The 19,779-nt window shown below is 42.4% G+C and overlaps 1 protein-coding gene across 1 annotated transcript in view; it reads left to right on the top strand.

The window, feature by feature from the left end:
- Positions 1–17,615, top strand: part of RFX8 (regulatory factor X8) — a 28,861-nt gene extending 11,246 nt beyond the window's left edge. Inside the window, exons 5-15 of the mRNA XM_087758648.1 lie at positions 744–806; positions 2,363–2,426; positions 3,451–3,585; positions 3,671–3,748; positions 4,262–4,375; positions 5,028–5,178; positions 6,301–6,359; positions 10,601–10,757; positions 12,304–12,398; positions 13,552–13,666; positions 17,356–17,615. Coding sequence (XP_087614774.1) covers positions 744–806; positions 2,363–2,426; positions 3,451–3,585; positions 3,671–3,748; positions 4,262–4,375; positions 5,028–5,178; positions 6,301–6,359; positions 10,601–10,757; positions 12,304–12,398; positions 13,552–13,666; positions 17,356–17,615 — 1,291 coding nt within the window. The remainder of the gene's footprint in view (positions 1–743; positions 807–2,362; positions 2,427–3,450; positions 3,586–3,670; positions 3,749–4,261; positions 4,376–5,027; positions 5,179–6,300; positions 6,360–10,600; positions 10,758–12,303; positions 12,399–13,551; positions 13,667–17,355) is intronic.
- Positions 17,616–19,779: the final 2,164 nt, after the last annotated feature.

The following is a 19,779-nucleotide window of genomic DNA, read 5'->3' as shown; positions in this document are numbered from 1 at the left end:
TAGTTAGCAGGGCCTCAGATGTGTCTGTTGGCTGAGTTGGAGTGATGAGGATGCTCTTATACAGCACCTGTGAGTTGGTTCGTTTAGAAATCTTGGATTTTTTGAAGATATGTGTACTGCAACTCTGATGATGGTGGTGTGGCAGTAGCAAAAATAAACACAACTGCACCCAGTGAGGTCTCCAAATATATTACGGAGATTTAAGTGAATCTGGTATTTTACTGATTTGTGTTACAATAAGGTAACCTCTAGGAATGGGAGCTTTGAGGACAAGCTCTTCCTACAATGGTACTTGCTCTGGCAGATCAAGTACTGGAGTACAGCAGCGTTAAAAAAATGCCGGTGAGTTCTGGCTTCATAAGAGTTACTTTATGGTTCTAGTAATAGGGAAGGTTTGGGCTTCTGACTTTCTAGTGAAGCAAACCCATGATTTTTTAATAAAAAAAAATCTGATATGATTCTAGCAAATTAGCTTTTCTAATCTCAGTGTAATCTGACAATCAACAGCACACACATTCACCACCCTCCCTCCTTTCATTTCTCCTTTGTCCTTCCCGTTCGCCTCCTCTGCTAGTCTTTTTGTCATCCCCACCATTGTATTTCCCATTTTAGCTCTAGTTCCCACCCCATAGCATCATGCAAACTCTGCAAGAGACATGGCGAAACTCCTTGTGATTTTGCTGTCACCCGTTTTCCCCTTCTCCCACCCACCTCCTCTTTTTGTGTGTCCTGTCTTTACCCAGGCACCACTTTCCAGGGGAAGCGAGCAGCTCTGCCTGGCAGCCAAGCACCTCTGCGGGCACCGGGTGAGTCTGAACCCCCTTTGCTAACAGCGGGAGCACATAGATGTTAGCTTTCCGTAGGTAGTTGCACTTAATCGTCACGGAGGTCCCTCCCGGCTGGCTGCTGGGGCGCGGGAGGACCCACGCAGCCCCCCTTGTCGCACCTCGCCCTCCCTGCGTGGGGGGAGCGGGGAGCCAGCCTGCCAGGGAGGCAGCCCACCGGAGGAGAGCAATGCTGATATGCGTTGCCATAGCAGCAGCAGCAGAAGATACAGCTGACCGCCTTCTCAGAAAGAGCAGGAGCTGGAAAATATTCATTAATTTTGTTTCACAGTCTTTAGAAATCTGCAGGAAGGACACGTTTGAGAAAAGTGTTATGAAACATCTTTACTTGCACATTCTTCCCTTTGTCCAGCCACCAACTCTAAAATGTCTGGGAGAAAGAGTCAATAGCGTTACCAAACATACCCAACATGAATGTTGTGCCCTGTCTTCAGCAGCCGGTTTGGTTGTTTCACTGGAGCACCGCCTTCATGGCAGAGAGCAGTGGCAGAGGGAAAGGTAATTTTTCAGGTGGCAAGGGTCAGTCCTGTGGTCAGCAGTGAAGCGAGAGGAGGCATTTTCCATGGCGTGAGTTTCCAAGCAGATAAACTCTTACATTTTGTCCTCTGTCCCTTCAGGACGTACAGTGGTACCCTGGTTTATAATACATCACAGCAGTGAAAGCCAGCAGCCAGGATCTGATTAGATAGCCTGAGTGTTGGCAGTCACCAGTGGAAGCACATTTTCTACAAAGCCCCTGCCTGTCACCCTTCAAAATAGCCGAGGCCAAAAGGACCCTGGAGTTTGAAATGCCTTCACAGACAGTGAGCAGGTGTCAGCAGCAGATGGGGGCTTGACTGGAGGAATCCAACTCTCACAGCACGTCCCTTTCACTAGCAACATTGCCTCTCCCTCCTGTAGGATTAGCCTCAGCAAAACAGGCAGGGAGAGAGGTAGGAGATGGTAAAGAAAGCAAGTAGCCTGTTGTGCCTGCATCGCTGGCTTTGCAGCCGAAAGCCGGTGGTCAAGCCTTCGCAGGTCCAGGTGAATTCTGACTGTGTGGACCATCACAGCAGGCTGGCAAAGTAAATGGGGGAAAGCCAGAAACAAAATGCCATCTAGACAGATATAGGGTGCAGAAAATGTAATTACTGTGAAATCAAAGCACAAGGCTGATTGTGCTTTCATTATTTGCATGTTTATAATTACTGTTATCATTCTGAATGAACTCCAACTACAAATACAAACCCACAATTTTGGTGCAAGCAGTTGGAAGACATTGCACGGTTAAATGGCTAACACCTTGCCGTCATTGTAATGAACGGTTCGGTTTTATCTTAAAACTAAGAAATCGGTCTTCAGACTCATTAGAAAATCATGGGGCTACTGGATGACAGGAAAGAGAGCAGGGTTTGTTTCCCAGACACAATGCTCCAACCTAGTGCACTCTATCCAGTCTGAGCTCATTTTCTTACTAAATACAGAATAAATTGGTGAGCTTTTTAAAAGGTTTTTTTCTGTTGTATATTTTACCACAGTGGAAACGCCTGCAGTTATGGAAATGCAGCTGGTTACAAGAGCAATAGCCAAAAAAAAAGAACAGTGAGTTTCGGATGCATTAGACTTATAAGAAAATGTCTATCTGTGTGTTTAATTAGAACTGCTATATAATATGTTCTGACGAAATACAGTTAACCCATCATCTTCTTCAAAATAATCTTTGTGTAATCTCACTAAATGCTTACTTCCCCCACTCCTGGTAGCTGGTATCTATTTCACCTGGTAGCTAAATATTTTTGTTGTCTTAATGTCAGCTCAAATAATTTTATCTGTGCTGAGAGTGGAAATTGTGGCTGACAGCCCAGGTTTTGAATATTAAGGGAGTTAGCAGGGCACAACCTTCCTTGCCTGAGGCCCACAGTAACAGACCCTCATGCTGCTGAGCCGGTGTCTTTTCAATGTGCTCAGAGTTTATTGGCATGATAAGTGTTTAAATACTAGGAAATGATTAAGGAAAAAGAGCGCAACCCCTGCTCGCTGAAAAGGGCAGATGCGAGGCTAACCTGTGGCAGTTCTCCCATGAACGTGCTGTCATGGGACGGCTTGACACTGGCGTTGTTGGAAGCCAGCCAGCAGAGCATGAGCAGCAAACTTATACGGACCAAAGCGAGGAAAAAAAGGAGAGACTGGATGTCTGCCTTATTTTTACACAGCACTCGGGTGCAGTAATGAGTGCTCTGAAGTGGATGTAATGACGGCTGATGAGAAATGTGCTGTCACCCCGGCAGCAGAGCCGACTATCTGCACCCTTATTTAGAAGGTTACAACTGTGACATGAGTGCTATAGAAAATATATGTGGAAGATATGTATAGCATTACATATTCACTGGTTTTGAAAAGAAATTCATGTACTGTTTAGGATTTAAATATTTAGTCAGTCATGCTTGTTTCTTTCATCCACCCCTACTTTCTAAAAAAAAGGACAAGCATTCCTCTGAAAAAATACATTGTATTAAAAAATCATGTTATACAATTTCAAGAAAGTGCTTAATACCTTTAACAGAACTGACAAGATAATTGTGATCTTTTTTTTTATATTGTTCAAAATAAATTCTGATGCATTGAGAGCAAGAATTTGCACTGTTCTCCATCTGTCATTTATCTGAAGACTGAACAAGAGAGATTTCAGTACCCTTGGCCAGAATTCAGCAGATTCTATCTTTGGGAGCAAGAGCTAGGGAAGAAATACCCCTACGAAATGGTACGTTCAAGTATTCGGTCATCAAATGAGTTAGCTCTTTGCCTGTGTGATCTTTTTGTACCCTCTTTTTGGTCACCTTCTCCAGATTGTACTGCTTGCCAATGAGTACTACAGCCATTGTCGAGATATTTTACACATGGTGAGAGAGAGCGAGCTTGACAAGGTATGCCTTTGCTTTAATAACACTCATTCTGACGACAGCAAACAACTCTGAGGATAAAAGTGTTTCTGTGTAGCTTATTTACGTGATGGTTTGATCTAAGGTAGATATCACTTATAGACAAAAGGAGCATTCAGTCAAATTATTCAGGAGTTCTTAATGAACATGCTATGCTCCGACAATCTGAGTTTGTAGGCATATCCTAAGCACTCCTGGCATATCAACAGGTCTGAGCCCAGCACAAAACACAAGGCCATGGACCCATATCTTTCATTATATCCGTATATCCATGGGACAATTCTTTCCTCTTTCTTACGCTGCCTTGGGAGGTTCAGCTTCTTGCCCCAGGATGCTTCCACTTTATGTTGGAGCCCGGCCAGGACGGGGCCAGGCAAGGAGCCCAGCTCCACAGTCATTCTTCTGCTTCTGCGCTTACGTGTGTTGTTTTACGGAATTACGCTTCACATTTCACAAGTGTAAAATCAGTGAAAATTCACAAAGGACTTTGTGCGACAGGTGGAAGACTGTATCATGTCATTCTGGAGGTCTCTGCAGCCTGAAAGAATAGCACTTATGTCCTTGCCAGATGTATGCCAGCTGTTCAAAAGCTATGATAGGCAGCTATTCAAGGTACTGTAGGCACACTTGTTGTTGTAATTATGTTATTATGTGTTTGTGCCTTTTTGGTAGTTCTACCTGAGGAGAAGGGACAGCTGTTTCTTCTGTGCTGTACAATGGGATTTTTGTTTGTACCTCAAGTCTGTTCTTTGGCTTCTTCTGAGACAGCACAGTATGGATTTTGAAAGGAGCCAGTGGAATTTGAGATAACTTCCATTTTGCTGCTATATATTCCTTTGAAAGTCCCTAATATCAATAGCGTATGCTGTTATAAATGCGGTCTGTGGTTCTGGCATGAGGTTATGTGACTGAAATTTCGACTCATAACTGTTTTCCAAATTACGAGAATTATTTTTCTTTGAGAACACTACTGCGTTTCTCGGTGACATTCCACATAGAAATATGGAGTTTTCTGATCAAAATAATTTGCTTCTTATTTACAGCAGGTCATTAAGTAGTGTCTAGTAATTAATTCAGGAAACTACATTCATTGTTAGCATCTTTTTCCTTCTGCTAATAAATGTAGCTTAGCTATTGCTTAATTGGAAGAAAAAAATGGGCTTCTTTACCTTTACACTTAAACTGTCAATACAATTTTGTTTCATGCTGCTGTAAATACCCGTAGTACACCAATCATGTGCAGCTCCATGAATTTGTATTCTAGGAAATGGAGAACATCCTACTTCACGATTTCCTGGAGGAAGTGCCTGTGCAACACATGAAGTCAATCAGATTGTTCAGTAAAAATGTTGAACTTTGGCTGCTTAATGCTTTGCAAGAGTTTCCCTTACTGCTGCAAACATCCAAATCTAAAGGTATGTTTGAGTAATAGAGAGATTTTCATAAAACAATCTTTGCTTAAACTGCAGAGAAGATTGTGTTACGTTGACTTCTAAAGAAATTATTTTAAAAGCTTTTTTAGCTGATGTAACTTCGATAGTAGTGAGGAATAGAGTTAGTTGGGATACAGTTAAAAATAGTCTCCGATAATGTGTAAGAACAAATTTAAGCCAAAATTGTTCCCAATTCATGGTAAATTAAAGTGTACCTGAATCTTTTTAAAGATCTGTCTCTTGCCATGATTGCTTTGGCTGTGCAGATGACTGAATAATATGCAGTCTCCCCTCTGAAATTTAGGTATTGCTCTGTCTCTTCACCTTGCAAGTTGTTTTATGCAGATAAATTAATTAAAGGCTATAGCACAGTTCAATATAAAAGGAAAAAAAGCCATAGTCCCATAGGGAAACTATGACTCTGTCATTAGAGGAGGATTTGAAAAAATCTGTACTACACAAAGGTGTGTGTGTATGTGTGTGTTTGTAAATATGTACATACATGCATATATTTATATAGGATGCTGAAGATTCTGGCTAAAACATAATGTTGCTCAGTTGCTCATTGAGTGAAGAACAACTCCTCAGTGGCAAAGCAGGGCTCCTGCATAGACAAAAAATTGTATTAGCATTCATATGCTCAAGGAAGGCTTGCAGACAGTCTTAATTCTGGCATTTCTTACATTTGAATGCTTGACAGAGCAAACTTAGTAATGTGTTTTTAACATGTGTGTGCATGGAAGTATATGTAATTATTCAGCTGTGACCCTTTGTATATGCATCCTGGTCTTTCTGGTTTGTACAAACTTCAGAGAAACGGAAATTTTCCCTTGAAAACCATTGCCTGTCTACAGAAGTTTGTAAGTTGCTTTATACTCGATTTTCCTGTAACTACGAATCAGCTTCTGCTTTCAAGCTTTAAACTGCGAGGGTCCCCAGCCCAGTCCAGCCCATAATGCTGGCTCCATGCCCCCGCTGTGCCCTCCGTTCACCTGTTGCTCCCCTAGGGATCTACTGTCTAACTTAAAAGATCTGTCTTCATTAACTTCTTTTAGACTGTAAAATATTAATGATACGAAACACCCGCCTCTTTTTCTTTAACAGAAGTTGCAGTGTTTATAAAAAGACTCAGGAGAAAGACAGACCTTTCTAACATGGCCAAGGTATGTTCCAGAATCCATGAAACAAAAAAACTGGGCATCTCATTCACTCAAGAAGCCCATCTGCAGTTTGGACTATTGCTTCACTGTAGGACAACAGCAGCAGCACAGGTGTTCTTAGCTGCATACTGACCATGGTCCAAATCATGCTCACCCTCCTACCCATCTCTTCCCACACTGTAAGTATGCTGAGGGGGCCTTGTCCTCCCTATGGATTCGTGAAAGCCTCTGACATATGGTCAATGGTCCCTCGTGGAGAGGAGAACATAGTAGCTAGAAGGATTCAGACGACAGTTTCCAGTATCTTCGCTCAGCCATGCCAAAGCCAGTCAGATAGCACATGCTGGAGTTATTCTAAAATTGGTTTTATGCAGCGTCCTGACCACCCTCTCTGACGAGCACTGCAGCAGCCTGCACAAGGGCAATCACTAATATGCCGGCTGCAGAGAAGCTGCATGGTCAGGGAGCAGGGTGTGAGGTCTGTAAGGGCACAAGACCCTCACCTTTTTCATGGATCCCAGGGATCAGCTGGCAAAATCTTCTCCATCCTCTGACCAGACAGTGTTGGAAGGAGTGCTGTAGGGAACTTTCCTCTGAACTTTCCTCCTCAGGGTCATCACTCAGACTGGCTTTTTTCCTCAGGAAGAAAGAGACAAAAATCTCTATAACAATTAATATCTCTGCCTGCTTTTTGCTCTACAGTATCATTCTTCTCAGCTACAGTGACAAAGGAGATGCATCCAGGAGCTGCATTTTTAACCCTTTGAACACCACAAAGTAAATTGTTTCATTAGCCTGCACTTATTCAGTGCTGCGTTATTATGAAGGGCTGTACCCTCCCTGCAGCCTTCCTTCTGTTGGTCTCCTTGGATGTTTCCAAAACCTTGGGTTTTGAGGTGGTCTGGGCCATGACAGAACAGATAGGTCACGAATGGAGAACAAAGCAGAAGAGAACAGGTGATATGTTGTCTCCTCTTCTTCAACCAGCAAGTACAAGGTTTTCCCAACATGCCGCCTGGCTTAAATCACTACGCTGTGTCCCCAAAGTAAAGGGGAGGAAGGAAGGGAACTGGGGCTTCTTGGACTGCACAGCAGTGTCATGTTCTTCCTTAGTAAATGTAGCTTTTCTTTATGGGAAAACTTCGTCACCAGCAACATACAAAAGACACACCTCACTTACTTTAAAAAGTTTTTAAAAATAATAATAATGCACAAACATGCATAGGTGCACTAACACAGGCAAAAGGTTGACTTCTCTGAGGTGCTGAGCACTTGCAGATCCCATTTACTGCAGCAGCCCTTGGAGATACTAAACACTTGAAAAGCTCAGCTTCATGTGCTTCTAAACAGTGCTTCTTATGCATCGAAGAATGTGATCCAGCAAGACTGCAAGTGCCAGCTATTCCCAGTCATTTGCATTTGATTTGCGCACTCAGACTTTACCATCATTCTTCTTGTGCTTGAGCCATGATGTCAAGGGGCTGGTTGTAGCTTTTTGCTTCTTCCCTGCCTATTCCTAATGTACAGAAAAGCTGCAGAGTCAACATTGAATTTACACCCTCAAGATTGAGGGCAAGAGAATTTCAGCCTAGTTGGGGGGAATTTTCTAGTGGCAGCCTCTGGCTGCTCTATGTCCCCTTTACGCTGTTTAACCAGCACAAAGTGAACCTCACAGACCTGAGGAGCTGGGTCAGATCTGCACTTACAGCCGAGCACATTCTGAGCCTGGTTTTTCTTCATGCTAATGAGCTCTTGGCACTGTTCTCACAAGTGAATGATGTTTCCACCTTCTCTAGAGCCTCTTTAAAATACAAGGGAAGGGCAAAGGTGTTCCAGTGTACCTGATGGTTAGTCCCGCACAATTTAAAAACAATAGTTTCAAGAAGTGAAATTATGTAAGTCTTGTAAAAGAGCATCCCCATAGTCTTTCAGCAGTTACATAGCCTCTATTACAGCTTCTGTTAGAGATCTTGCCAAAGCCATGGCTACTGGGCTCCAGCAAAACAGCGTAGGAAATAAATGTCCAACGCACACCAGAAAATAGTTAGCTGAACACCACGGGTGTTTAAGATTTTCGGCTTGTGAGAAACATGCAGATGCTTCATGGGGAGGTGGACGTCCCTCAGAAAGGACCACTGAGTGGTTTAGTCAGTCAGACCCGATCCTAGGCTTGTGTGGACTCATATCCCATTTTCCCTGGTGGGCCTCATCAGATGCTCATGCAAAGTGGGTATGAGCAGAGCAAGTGATACCTTGCTCCTCCTCCATTGTACTCTCCTGGCTTCCAGCAATCTGAGATGAAGGTTATATCTGCATCTTGGTGTTTAATAGCTTGATTTTGGCATCCACAACTTCTTGGGGCAGTGAGTTCCAGGGTTTGATTATTTGTTGTGTGAAAAAATGTTTTCTTTTATTATTCTAAAATTTCTACCCTTCTTCATGCAGTTCTCCCTACAAACCTCCATCACATCCTTCCTCAGTTATTTCTATCTGAAGCTGAAGTTTATCTCATCTTCTCACATAGGAGTTATTTGATATTTCTAATCATCCTTCTCAGTTTTCTCTGTCTAAAATGCACCTGGAATTTCAACTAGAGACTGATGGTCAAAGCAGGTGAGAGCAGTCCTAATGAGAAGTACTAGGGAGGAGCTGTGCAGCTGCAGCCTCTGAACGGTGTAACCACACCATCCCTTGTAGACTACTTTGCAATAATTTAACCACCTGGTGAGAAAACAGGAACAATTTTGGCAGGGTCAGCATTCAAAAGAAAAAAAAAAGTAACTTTCCCATCATGTGTAGATAAAGCAGGCTGACAGCTGCTACTACCTGGACATGCAGAAGTAATTAGAGCATAAAAAGCTGCAAATTCCCTCGAGAAAAGAATGTGAATATGATGCTTGTCATTTCCTGGGGCTGATTCCTGCCTCTGGTAAGCTGTGTTTAAGTGTTGTCAGAGCTGGCTCTCAGTCATTTAGAGAATTATATTTAGTATAGTGAAGTGCAATGGCTAAACGGACCAGTCTAAAACACTGGGGCATGGAGTCGGGTGCTAGCAGCGCACTGAAGATACTGCCCCTGGTAATTCCCAGCCTTTGGGTTGTGTGTTCTTGTTGCAAGCAGCAGCTCTTCTTCTGACACTGGAAACTCCAAGTAAAATAAGAAAAAAGACTTTGTCTTTGACTTAGATGAAGGGGATTACCGAGTGAGAAGCAGACTGCCTTTGGTATTTCAGTAAAGCTAGCAGAATGATGAGAAAGAAAAATTGCTAGATTGGGAATGATGTTTGCAAACAAATGGTCAGCTGCATCCACTGCTGCTTGCGGGGTCATGGTAAGCACCTGGTGAATGGGATTTGTTAAAACGTTTAGGAATCCTAAAGTTTTTCTGAAAAAATATTTTTCCTCTGGAAGGCCCAACTGGACATGGATTATTCATATAGAAGCCCAAAATTCAACAAAGGTTTTAGGATCTTACTGATTTCAGTACAGAAGTGAGAGAGTAAATGTATGGATTAACAAATTTTAACAGATTCAGGTTTAATTTCCTTCACTGTTTTCATCATTTCATCAAGAATCTGAAGCAATACTCTGTGATATTAGCAATTAATTAAAAAAAAAAAAGTGAAGAGATAAGGATCAAATGTTATGCTGAAAATTGTTTGCAATATCTATGTGAGTAATACTTTTTGGGACAAATATGAAGCCAGATTCATTCACAAATGACTCATAAGCAGATAAATGGGATAAAATCCCAGCTAATATTATTTTAACTAATACCATATTTCTAATGTTATTTTTACCTTCTCAAAGGTTTGGGCAACTTGAGAAAACTTGCCTTTGAATTTAATTGAAACATGTACTAAGGACAGGTAACATTGAGGGAAAGTCGGCCCTGATACACCATTCCATGTTTGAGACAAAATACCATTATTTGGCGTAACTATAATAACTCTAGGAAAAACCAATTGCCCAGGCAATTGCCCAGATACTTCAAGCATGTAATGCCTTGTCTGCTCCATCACAGACAACAACACAGAGTGTCATTGAAAAGAATATCTCCCAGAACAAAAAACTCTTGAAGACAACTTAAGATTCATCTCCTTTGATTTCACACACACACACACACACACACACCCAGTTTGGAGACTGGTTATATAAAGTCTAGTATTGAATAAGGGAAGCTTTTTGACTGAGTTAAGGGCTTGAGAAAATGAAAGGCATTAACTGTTTTCTTATTCTCTATAGACAATGAGAACAGTCTTGAACAGCAACAGCAAAGTCACTGTTCTGCGATCAGACTTGCATGCTGTCATCGATCAGGGATTTCTGGATGTGCCTGGAAACCTCTTTCAAAAGAAGTTTAGGAATCCGGAGGAGCTGCAGAATGACATAGAGCTCAAATGTAATATTTTTTTGCTATATTTTGTCTATCCACTGAAGCTCTTGCTTGCCATTGTTAAAGCTCCAGCATTTCCTCTTGTTTATTCATGGCATCTGCACTAAGGGGAATTACAGTCTTGCTGTAACCCAAAGTACTGGAAAAGTGCCAATAAAAATGAGAATGCAGCATGTAATATTATCCTTTTAACTTTAAACGTTAAGAATGAAAGGCTTTCCATTCTGACTCTCTCTTAAAGCTTTCTGTGGCAGCAGGAGTGGGGTTTGTTAGTAAATGATGTATCTTCTAGAAGAAGGTTGACAAGCAAGGATATTAATTTTTTATTGTTTTCTTGGACAAGAAGAAGTTTCCAAGAGTTGTATTTCTCATTTTCCTCTGTTATGAATCGAAGTACACAAAATCATTTCTTGTGGCCAGATTTTAAAATATTGTATGCTGAAGTGGATGAGGACTATTGGCCTTTCAGCTTTCATGCCCTTTCACTGTATGGCGGCCTGTGGGATCGATGTGCTGCTGCAACCAATAAAATACACAGTTTGTATGCAGCCATGACATAATGCATTTGCCAGCTTAATGAAAAAGGATGGGAACATAATGGCAACTTAATTTTTAGATTAATGGGCTGCCATTTAAATTATTAGCAAGAGACGGGCAAGTTGGACAAGGCTGTGCATAGAACTGACGGGGGGAAACCTCAGCTCTTTGTTCCTGGCCTGCCACCGACTCGCTCGCTGACAAGGGATGCACCACAGCCTTTCCGTGACTGCTTTCAGTAGGAATAATAATTTGCCTTCTTCACAGAACCATCAGGAGAACCATTTAAATAATATTTATATACAGCTTAAAATCAAAAACACTGCGCAGAATGCTTTTATTACATTTGCTCGTTATATTAATGATGGTCGTATTCTTTCCAAGGGGGATTTATTGCATTCTCTGTTTTTGTTGCTGTTCCAAATTGTTATTTATAATAAGCAAGGTTTCACAGATCCTGTCGATATGCATTCTTGAAGGAAGACGTCTCAGTTGGAAGGGTATAAATTCAGAGATGTGCAATAGTGTTGTACCGTCTGGCACTGGGTGGTAGGTTCCAAGCTTTTAGGGGAACAGCTGCATTGGTATTTGGCAATATAATTTACATTTCTGATGGTCTACAGAATATTCTGTATTTTCTGTTATTGTTTTAAAACTGTTTTCTCCCCCTCAACAGATAAAACGATTTTTTTTTCTCAACCACATGAAATCTCAGATAAGTAAGTTGGTATTGCATATAACCAAGTTCCAGCATTCGCATTTGAAGTGTTTATTCTCGCCATGATGACTAGGTCAGTGTAGATCTGGTGGAAATGGACATAAATATGAACTCTGGCTGATTTCAAAGTAGGGTACTATTCCCCACTAAAGGAGGAATTATTAATCATAATGCTATAAACAGATGTCTTAATATATTTTAAGCTAAAGAGAAAAGAAAAAAAGCTAAAAACTGAAGAAACAAACCAGAAAGCAAGCCAATCACTTCAAGTAATGATCTTCCTTCTATATTTCATAGGCTTGAACGACTTAATGTCTTTGCTGGCACCTTCCACAGATATTCGGGTTCTCCTGAACTGTATGTCTTCAAATCTTGAGGCTTTTGTCATTCAGGTATAAAATTAATTTAATAATTTCAGAAAAGAAAGAGCGATCACATCATTTATCCTGCTACATGCTGACTGTCACTAGTCTGCAGGAGCTACATTGTACACTAGCAACCTGACCAGACTGCAGATTTGCATAAATACAATGTATGCATGCTGCAGAAAAAGAGAGAATTAATTGTCATACAAAAATTCAATCTGTGCAAACAACTACAAGCATATTTCTGCGCATATATCCACTCGGGCGGTTTCAGTATCTGCTCTCTTTTTGTAGACACATATTGTAACAGTCCCTAATAAACCAAAATTCAAAAGAAAAATGTTAGTAAAAATGAAGAGAACACTTAATGATTCCTGAAATCATTGATTCATGAAACTGTCGACTTTTAGCAGGTGGTAGGAGAGTGATAATTTCTAGTACAATGTCTCTAGCTCTTGTGAAAGATTCAAGTATGATCATCCTCGCATATGCACCTTCCCAGAGGTTACCAACTCTACCGTCCCTGTTCCATCACTGAGTCAGAATTAGCAGTAGCTTGACAGCACCACTGCATTTGGTTGGTTGCCGGATCAATTAATTTCGCTCTGGGCAGTGGTTAAAGTCTTTTTTTTTTTCTTCCCCTTTCTGAAGAAGCAGGGTAAACTGTCCTTCTTTAGCTTGATTATTTCCTTTTTTTTTTTTTCCATTAAGACTAGTACTTTGCAGTTCTTTGGTGCATTCATCTCATAGAACCCTCAGCTACCTCATGGGGTGGTATAGAGAAGATGGAGCAGAACTTCTCCTGGGGGTTGACAGTTATAGGGCATAAGGCAATAGACACAAGTTGCAGCAAAGAAAATTTCCAATAGATAAAAAGAAAAAAAAATTACCATGAGAGGAGTTAAGCATGGGAAGAGTTACAAATGCTGTGGAATCTCCATCCTGAAGATATTCAGAACTTGGCTGGACAAGGCCTGAACTAAACTGGCCATGCTTTGAGCAAGAGACTGGATTAGATGATGTCTAAAGATCCCTTTCAACCTAAGTTATTTTAGGATCCTAACAAAAAACCTGCTTGTTCCACCTTTGTGTGCAGTTTGTACAGGGAAAGACTCTGCAATGCAATAAGGAATTATTTCAACCAACTTTATCATAAAGCAATTTTTTACTCTATCTGCAGCCAAGCAGGAGTAAAGAGGAGTTTAGAAAACTGGCATCAGATTTCCAGTTGAGATGGAACTTCCTACTGAGTGCAGTAAGCAAGGCTATGACCCTCAACTATGCAGACAGTTTTGGTAAGTAGGACCTTTGTGACTCTCATCTGATACGCCCCTTTCTGCCCTGAGATGGGAGAGGCACCAGATCATTTTAACTGACATAAATTCACACTGCAGTCAATAGGGGCATCACTTCTTCCTACTCCCTTCCTTGCATCAAGCAGCACCATTCACCTGGTGGTGTAGCTAGCCAGGTCAGGGAAATGAAACGGTTAATTTTCAACCAGATTTGTTTTCTGATCTAAACTCTAGGATGAGCAGAAGGAGGAAAGTAGGAGCATGCAGCTGGTGATGGTGGGAAGGGCAGGACTCTCTCTTTCTGCAGAAGCCATCATTTGTCTGTGGAAGGATGGGGAACAGCAGCCTGAGGTGTGAGCCTCTGCTCTCCCTCCCTACAAGAGCTGCACACCCCAGCAGAAGGGTGTGATGGAGAGCTGGGGCCACTAATATCCCAAACCATAAAAACTCCAGATCTCTCAGGTGACAGCTCCCAGTCCTTCAGGTTCTTTCCGTATAACACAGCCAGGGCAGAGCCACTGCGATAACTACTTGCCAAAAAGGCAGTTAGTTCCTCTGACAACAGCTATATGCTCCTTTTCCTTATGCCTTACACTGACGTAAGTGCTTGCCTAGCCAGCAGCAAGCCTGTTTAAGGTGTTAAACTGACTGAAAACTAGCCACTCCTTTAGCTGGCTTAGTTTTCTATCTGTTTTAGGGCTCTGAGCTGTCAAGCATCCAATCCATCCCACACCAGTGCAAGGCAAGAGAAGCGAAGGGACTGTGGAGTCACATTCACTCCAAGTGGCTTGAAGTGGTACAACCGTGTCTTGAATCAGTTCAGTCTCTTCCATTCCTATATTGCATCAACCCCACCTGCCTTTCATTTCAGAGGCGCTCTCTCTGTTATTCATTCTGCAGAAATGCACCATCTCCTGTGAGCAGCATCTGATCCCAAACTGTATGAACCGCTTTTTAGATTTTCAAAGGATCACCTTCGTATTTTTTCCTGTTCTGTTGGATGGGGCTTCACACAAATAGCCAAAGAAAACCGCATTATCTTCTTTGAAATTCCCCTTCAAAACAGTACTTTCATGTGTTTCCTACGAAGACATAACAAAGGGGTATGTTAAGGTTGTTGCCTTTTGTATTCTTTAGTATTCTTCCCCCGCTAATGGCTGTGTGTGTATGCGTGCACCCCTTTGCCACATCTAGCTGCTACCTTTTGCCTTATATTTAGATTGCAAACTCTCTGGAGCAGGATCACAGTTTTGTTCTGTGTCTGCGGGGAACATAGCACAGTAGGGTCCCTTGTCCATCAGCTGCTGCATTACAGTAATAATAAACTAATCATTCCTTTCTCTCTCTCCAGAGGAGTACTGCACAAAACTCTCCAATGTTACATGCAATATTTTGGGCAATGAGGAAATTAGGAATGAATTCCAAGAACAGCACTGGAAGCATAATGTTTATTGAAATACCCCACAATGATGAAATCTTCTTCCCTCGCTCCACCACAAGAAGAGTTTAATGAATTGCCTCCCTGTTCTGCAGTTGCCAGTGGCTGGGGGCGCAACTGATGGAGAGCATCCCTTCCTCTGCTGAGCCTTCCCTAAACTAGTTACAAATGATATTTTCATCCCCCTTATGACAGTCTTCCTACTATACTTCAGTAATGCTAAGATTGAATTTATTCTCACATATGAGAGAGTTTAAAAATGTCTTTTAATCTTTCTCTGTGATGCTCCAATTAATTTCATCATTATTATTTTCTTTCTTAATACCCTTGGTTCTTTAAGATGTTGAGCTACATGACCTATCAATGTCCCTTCTTTCCCATGTTTCTATTCCAGTAGGATTTCAAGTTTTAGTGGACAAGGCTGAAGCTGTTATGTTAACAAGCCATCTGGTGTAAAAGTTCTGTACTCAGGGTCATTGCTTTTCAGAAATTTCTTAAATCTCAGCATTTCTTGCAGGAATGGAGGGCATCCTGCAAGTCGAAATATGTAGCATCCACACTGAGGAAACACAATTACTTAGGGAAATGTGTGAGTGTCATGTTAATGCAGTGTGCCTCCCCCCAAAATAAACCACATACCAGTAACCAAAACCAAACTTACTTCTGTCTGGGGCTCTTGCCTCGGAGCTTGGCACATCTGGCACACGTAATATACTGGCGCACTCACACCTCTGAATTTAGGATTGACTTCTACCCTTTTCCAGCCCAGCCTCCACATGGGTGATGCCCAGGTGTGATCGGAGGAACTGTGCAGTTACCCCTGCTGTAAGGCAGCAAGGAGCAAGCGTGCTACAGCAGCAGGGCTAATGGGACCTCTACAGCTCTTTCAGCTTCACCTCCTCTCCAGCAAATGTGCCTCTACATATCTCCATCACCGAGCTTCACGTCAGCTGGTACACCTCCGTTTCCTTACCGGTCTCCCTTCCGAGGCATTCAGGGATGTATTGCTGAGCCATGCTGGCTGGACACTGACCTGTGCATTCCTCTTCTGCAAGCAAGCTGCTTCAACCTACTCCCCTTCAAAACTGTGTCCCTCTGTATTATCCCAAGGGGCAACTGGAGTGGTAGCTTTTGTTGCACGCTTACTCTTATTGAATATATTGAAAACACCTGTAAGACTGTTTGAAACACTCATGGACTACTAGTGTCAGGTCTGTACAGTTTGAACTCCAAGTATAAAAGTCCCATTCCTCGTCCCGTAGATAAACAAGTACTTCCACTTTGCTATAATGTAAAGATGCGCAAAGGGACAAACAACAGAAGCAGCGGCTTCTCAAACACACATAACATCAAAAGAGGCAGTATTTTTCATTTTTAAAGCTCTGTAAACCTTGGTAGTTCATATAAATCATGGTATCTCCTTGTTGATGTCCGTATGAACATGTTTGTGGGATGCAGAGGTTATGAATTGCTTGATGAATTCCTATGCAGATTTATGGCATGGAATAAGACCTGCCCTTTACTGTACAGGCTTTCAACCAAGGTATGATTCAAAAGTCAATGGCCTCAGTGAGTCTCACTTGGCTTTTAGCAGTTATGCCCCAAGCTGCAAGGTAGGCCATTGAATATCATAGATACAAGACATACAGACGTCTGTAAGAGGGTTTGCTTGGGAAGAGGTGGAATGATTTATCTGTCCAAGGGGAGAATGGGGATGATATGTGGTTGTTGATAACCCTTGTAGTAGCAGTGAATGTGGGGGAAGAACTTGAACAGGAAAGCAAATAAAGACAAGCATACTTTCCTCTCCAGCTAAAATAAGGGGAAAAGGCTTTTGCTTATGTTTAAAATCTGCAGTTGGCGACTATTTTGTTGTGTATTTGGAAGTACATGATTTTGTAAGTACTATTTGATGAGTGCTAGTCTGTTACTTTGTCTAGCCCATTTTCTTCACCATGAGGGTGGTGAGGCACTGGAACAGGTTGCCCAGAGAAGCTGTGGATGCCCCCTCCCTGGTAGTGTTCAAGGCCAGGCTGGATGGGGCTTTGAGCAACCTGGTCTACTGGAAGGTGTCCCTGCCCATGGCAGGGGGTTGGAACCAGATGATCTTTAAGGTCCCTTCCAACCCAAACCATTCTGTGAGTCGATGGTTCTATGATTACTATAACGAAGCACTTCAAAAAAGAACACATCATGAAGATAAGCAAATAAAGATGTTGTTAAAATGATTTTTGTTTTTCTTTAAACCTAGGATCCTGGCATTTGTTTAATTTGCTACTCATGGATTTTGTGGCTCACATTTTCCTGTCCTATATAGAGGAGGAGGGAGATGAAAGTTTCTGGGTCGCAAAGCAAAATGAGTCCCCTGTTCTGTGGGTTTACGAGCCCAGCCATCTCTGGGGCTATTTTGCAGAGGAGCAACTTCAAGCCAATGCTCCACAGACAGCTCTCATAACTTTGATGCAGAGCCAGAGTAACTTCGGATTAAGCAACGTTTTTCCAGAGTTCTGAGTTGTTCGGTGGACACAGCCACTGGCAGCAAGGTGAAGTAAACATTAACTTTAAAGAAAATGCCCCTACCCCCCCTCCCCCCAAGTTATAAATTGTGTAAATTGGGAGGGATCGGGAGGGGTGTGGTTGGTTGGGGTTTTTATGTGTGTACAGTAGAACTAATGAAATCTAGGTTTGCATGGAGCTGCGTCCAGTGTCACTGAAACCTCAAGCCACAAAGCATCCCCCACGTCCCACCCCCACCCCACGATCCTACCAAGGGATTGCAGTCTCCACACCACCCGCCTCCCCATCACTGCAGCTCCCTGACTCTTTCCTTAGGTTTCCAGCAGACCTTTGGCACTCCTTCAGATCTGCCGAGTGTTGTCTAAGCAAGAGCAGCGTTGTTCTGGTGGGTTGGGAGCAGCCTGTGGGCTAGCTGACAAACAGGCTGCAGGTATTTACTGATCAGAAGAGAGAGCACAAGGTGTGGTCTTTTCTCGCTGCTGGAAGCACTGAGAGGCTCTCGTTACTCCACCTACCTGTGAGTTTTACCAAAAGATGCAGAAGTATGAAATCCTTGAGACCTTTCTGCTCCACCAGACTTTCTTGCAGTCAGTCCACTGCTTCAAAATTACTAGCATAAGGGATGACATACAGGTAGAAAATGAGATAGACTCTAAGTCTTCCTAGGAAACAAGGCTAAATATATAAGGACATACGGGAACATGGATCAAGCCTCTGTACTTAATACAAGTGATGAACTAGACATTCAGCTGTTTTCAGATTTCTCTTCCATGCAGTAACAGCACTTGTCTTAAATCTCAGAGAACATTGTGTTTTCCAGAAAACAGTGCTGAACAAATGTTAATGGCACCGAGATTCACGACCAAAATTACATTTTTGGGGTGATCCTGCTATAGTTATTTTACTCCCAAGATGTATTCAGCTTCCGTAAACTAGGAGCGGGACTGGAAATGGACTATTTTAAAAACATCTTTACTAGTTACAAAGACTCTTGGTGGACCTTTGTTTTTTAAATATAAAATATGCTAAAACTAGCTCAGCAATGAAAATTGAAGGGGGGAAAGAAGGCACAAAGGTAACAAACCAAGAATGATTTATACATGTGATGGACATGTTCGACAGCTTTCATTATTTTTCAAATGTAATATAATGACCCATCCTGCCATACCACCTTAATGTCAAAAACCAAACTGAGCTGGGTGCAGGCTACAAGCAAGAAATCTCTAAACCACTGATGGCCAGAAATTAGGAGATAAGCCAGTAGAAATCTTATTCAATATCTGCCCTGCTTCCTATGCTCTTTCACTGTGCTGCCCTTATGGGCTTTTGGATGGCCCACTATGCCCATTGCAATGCTCTTATGCGGGTGTCAGCAGGCAAGGCTTTGACCCAGGTTTTGTCTGTGTAAGTGATATGCCTACAAATATGTCTCTCAGTTTTGCATATTTTGTCCATGATCTCAAGAACAGAGCAAGGCTGATTAGAGTGAGGGACGAGGGGTGTCAGAGAGGAAGGGTATAAAACGTGAAATGGGGAGTATGATGACTTGAGAGAAGGTATGGAGGAAGGAATTGAATGAAGGATTGGGAGAGTGTAGAAAGAGCTTAGAGATTAAAGATCCCAACAGCTGATGGATTCTACCAGTCCACATGCAAGACGCTGATAATGGTGGGATGAAAAAGAGATTCTAGTAAGAGCCTGCTGATGCTGTGGTTCAAGTGTTTGCAGTTTGTGCGGGAGCTGAAACACTTGAACCTGCAGCTCAGAAGAGTTTCAGGAGCTGTGACAGAGTCAGTAAGCACTTCTGCCTACTTGTGTCCTTCAAACGGGTGGTAGCTCCCACCTCAGCCATCGCAGGCTCCTTCTTTTTGGGTGTCAATACTACTTCCACAGGTTGCTGAAAAACACAGCTGCCAAAAGCATCTCCATCACCCATCACTTTGTATCGCCATCTCTGTAGATCCTCTGAATAGATTCCCATTGCATAAGGATTTGTGTTCAGTGACTTTTGATCACCAGAAATCATCATCCTGTTCCCAAGCAACCATCTGTCCCTGCTCCTGACTAATCCCCCTTTGGCCACAACCCGTTCTGCGGGGTATCTAAACCCTCAGCAGCCTTAGCGGCATCCACCAGCCATGCTGCCGTTTCCTTCACT

The sequence above is a fragment of the Nipponia nippon genome, unplaced genomic scaffold (assembly GCF_047370975.1).
Source record: "Nipponia nippon isolate SJK-2023a ecotype South Korea unplaced genomic scaffold, ASM4737097v1 scaffold_2, whole genome shotgun sequence".
NCBI classification, from domain to species: domain Eukaryota; kingdom Metazoa; phylum Chordata; class Aves; order Pelecaniformes; family Threskiornithidae; genus Nipponia; species Nipponia nippon.
Note: the sequence above shows the minus strand (reverse complement) of the source record. Positions and strands in the feature narration are given on the sequence as shown.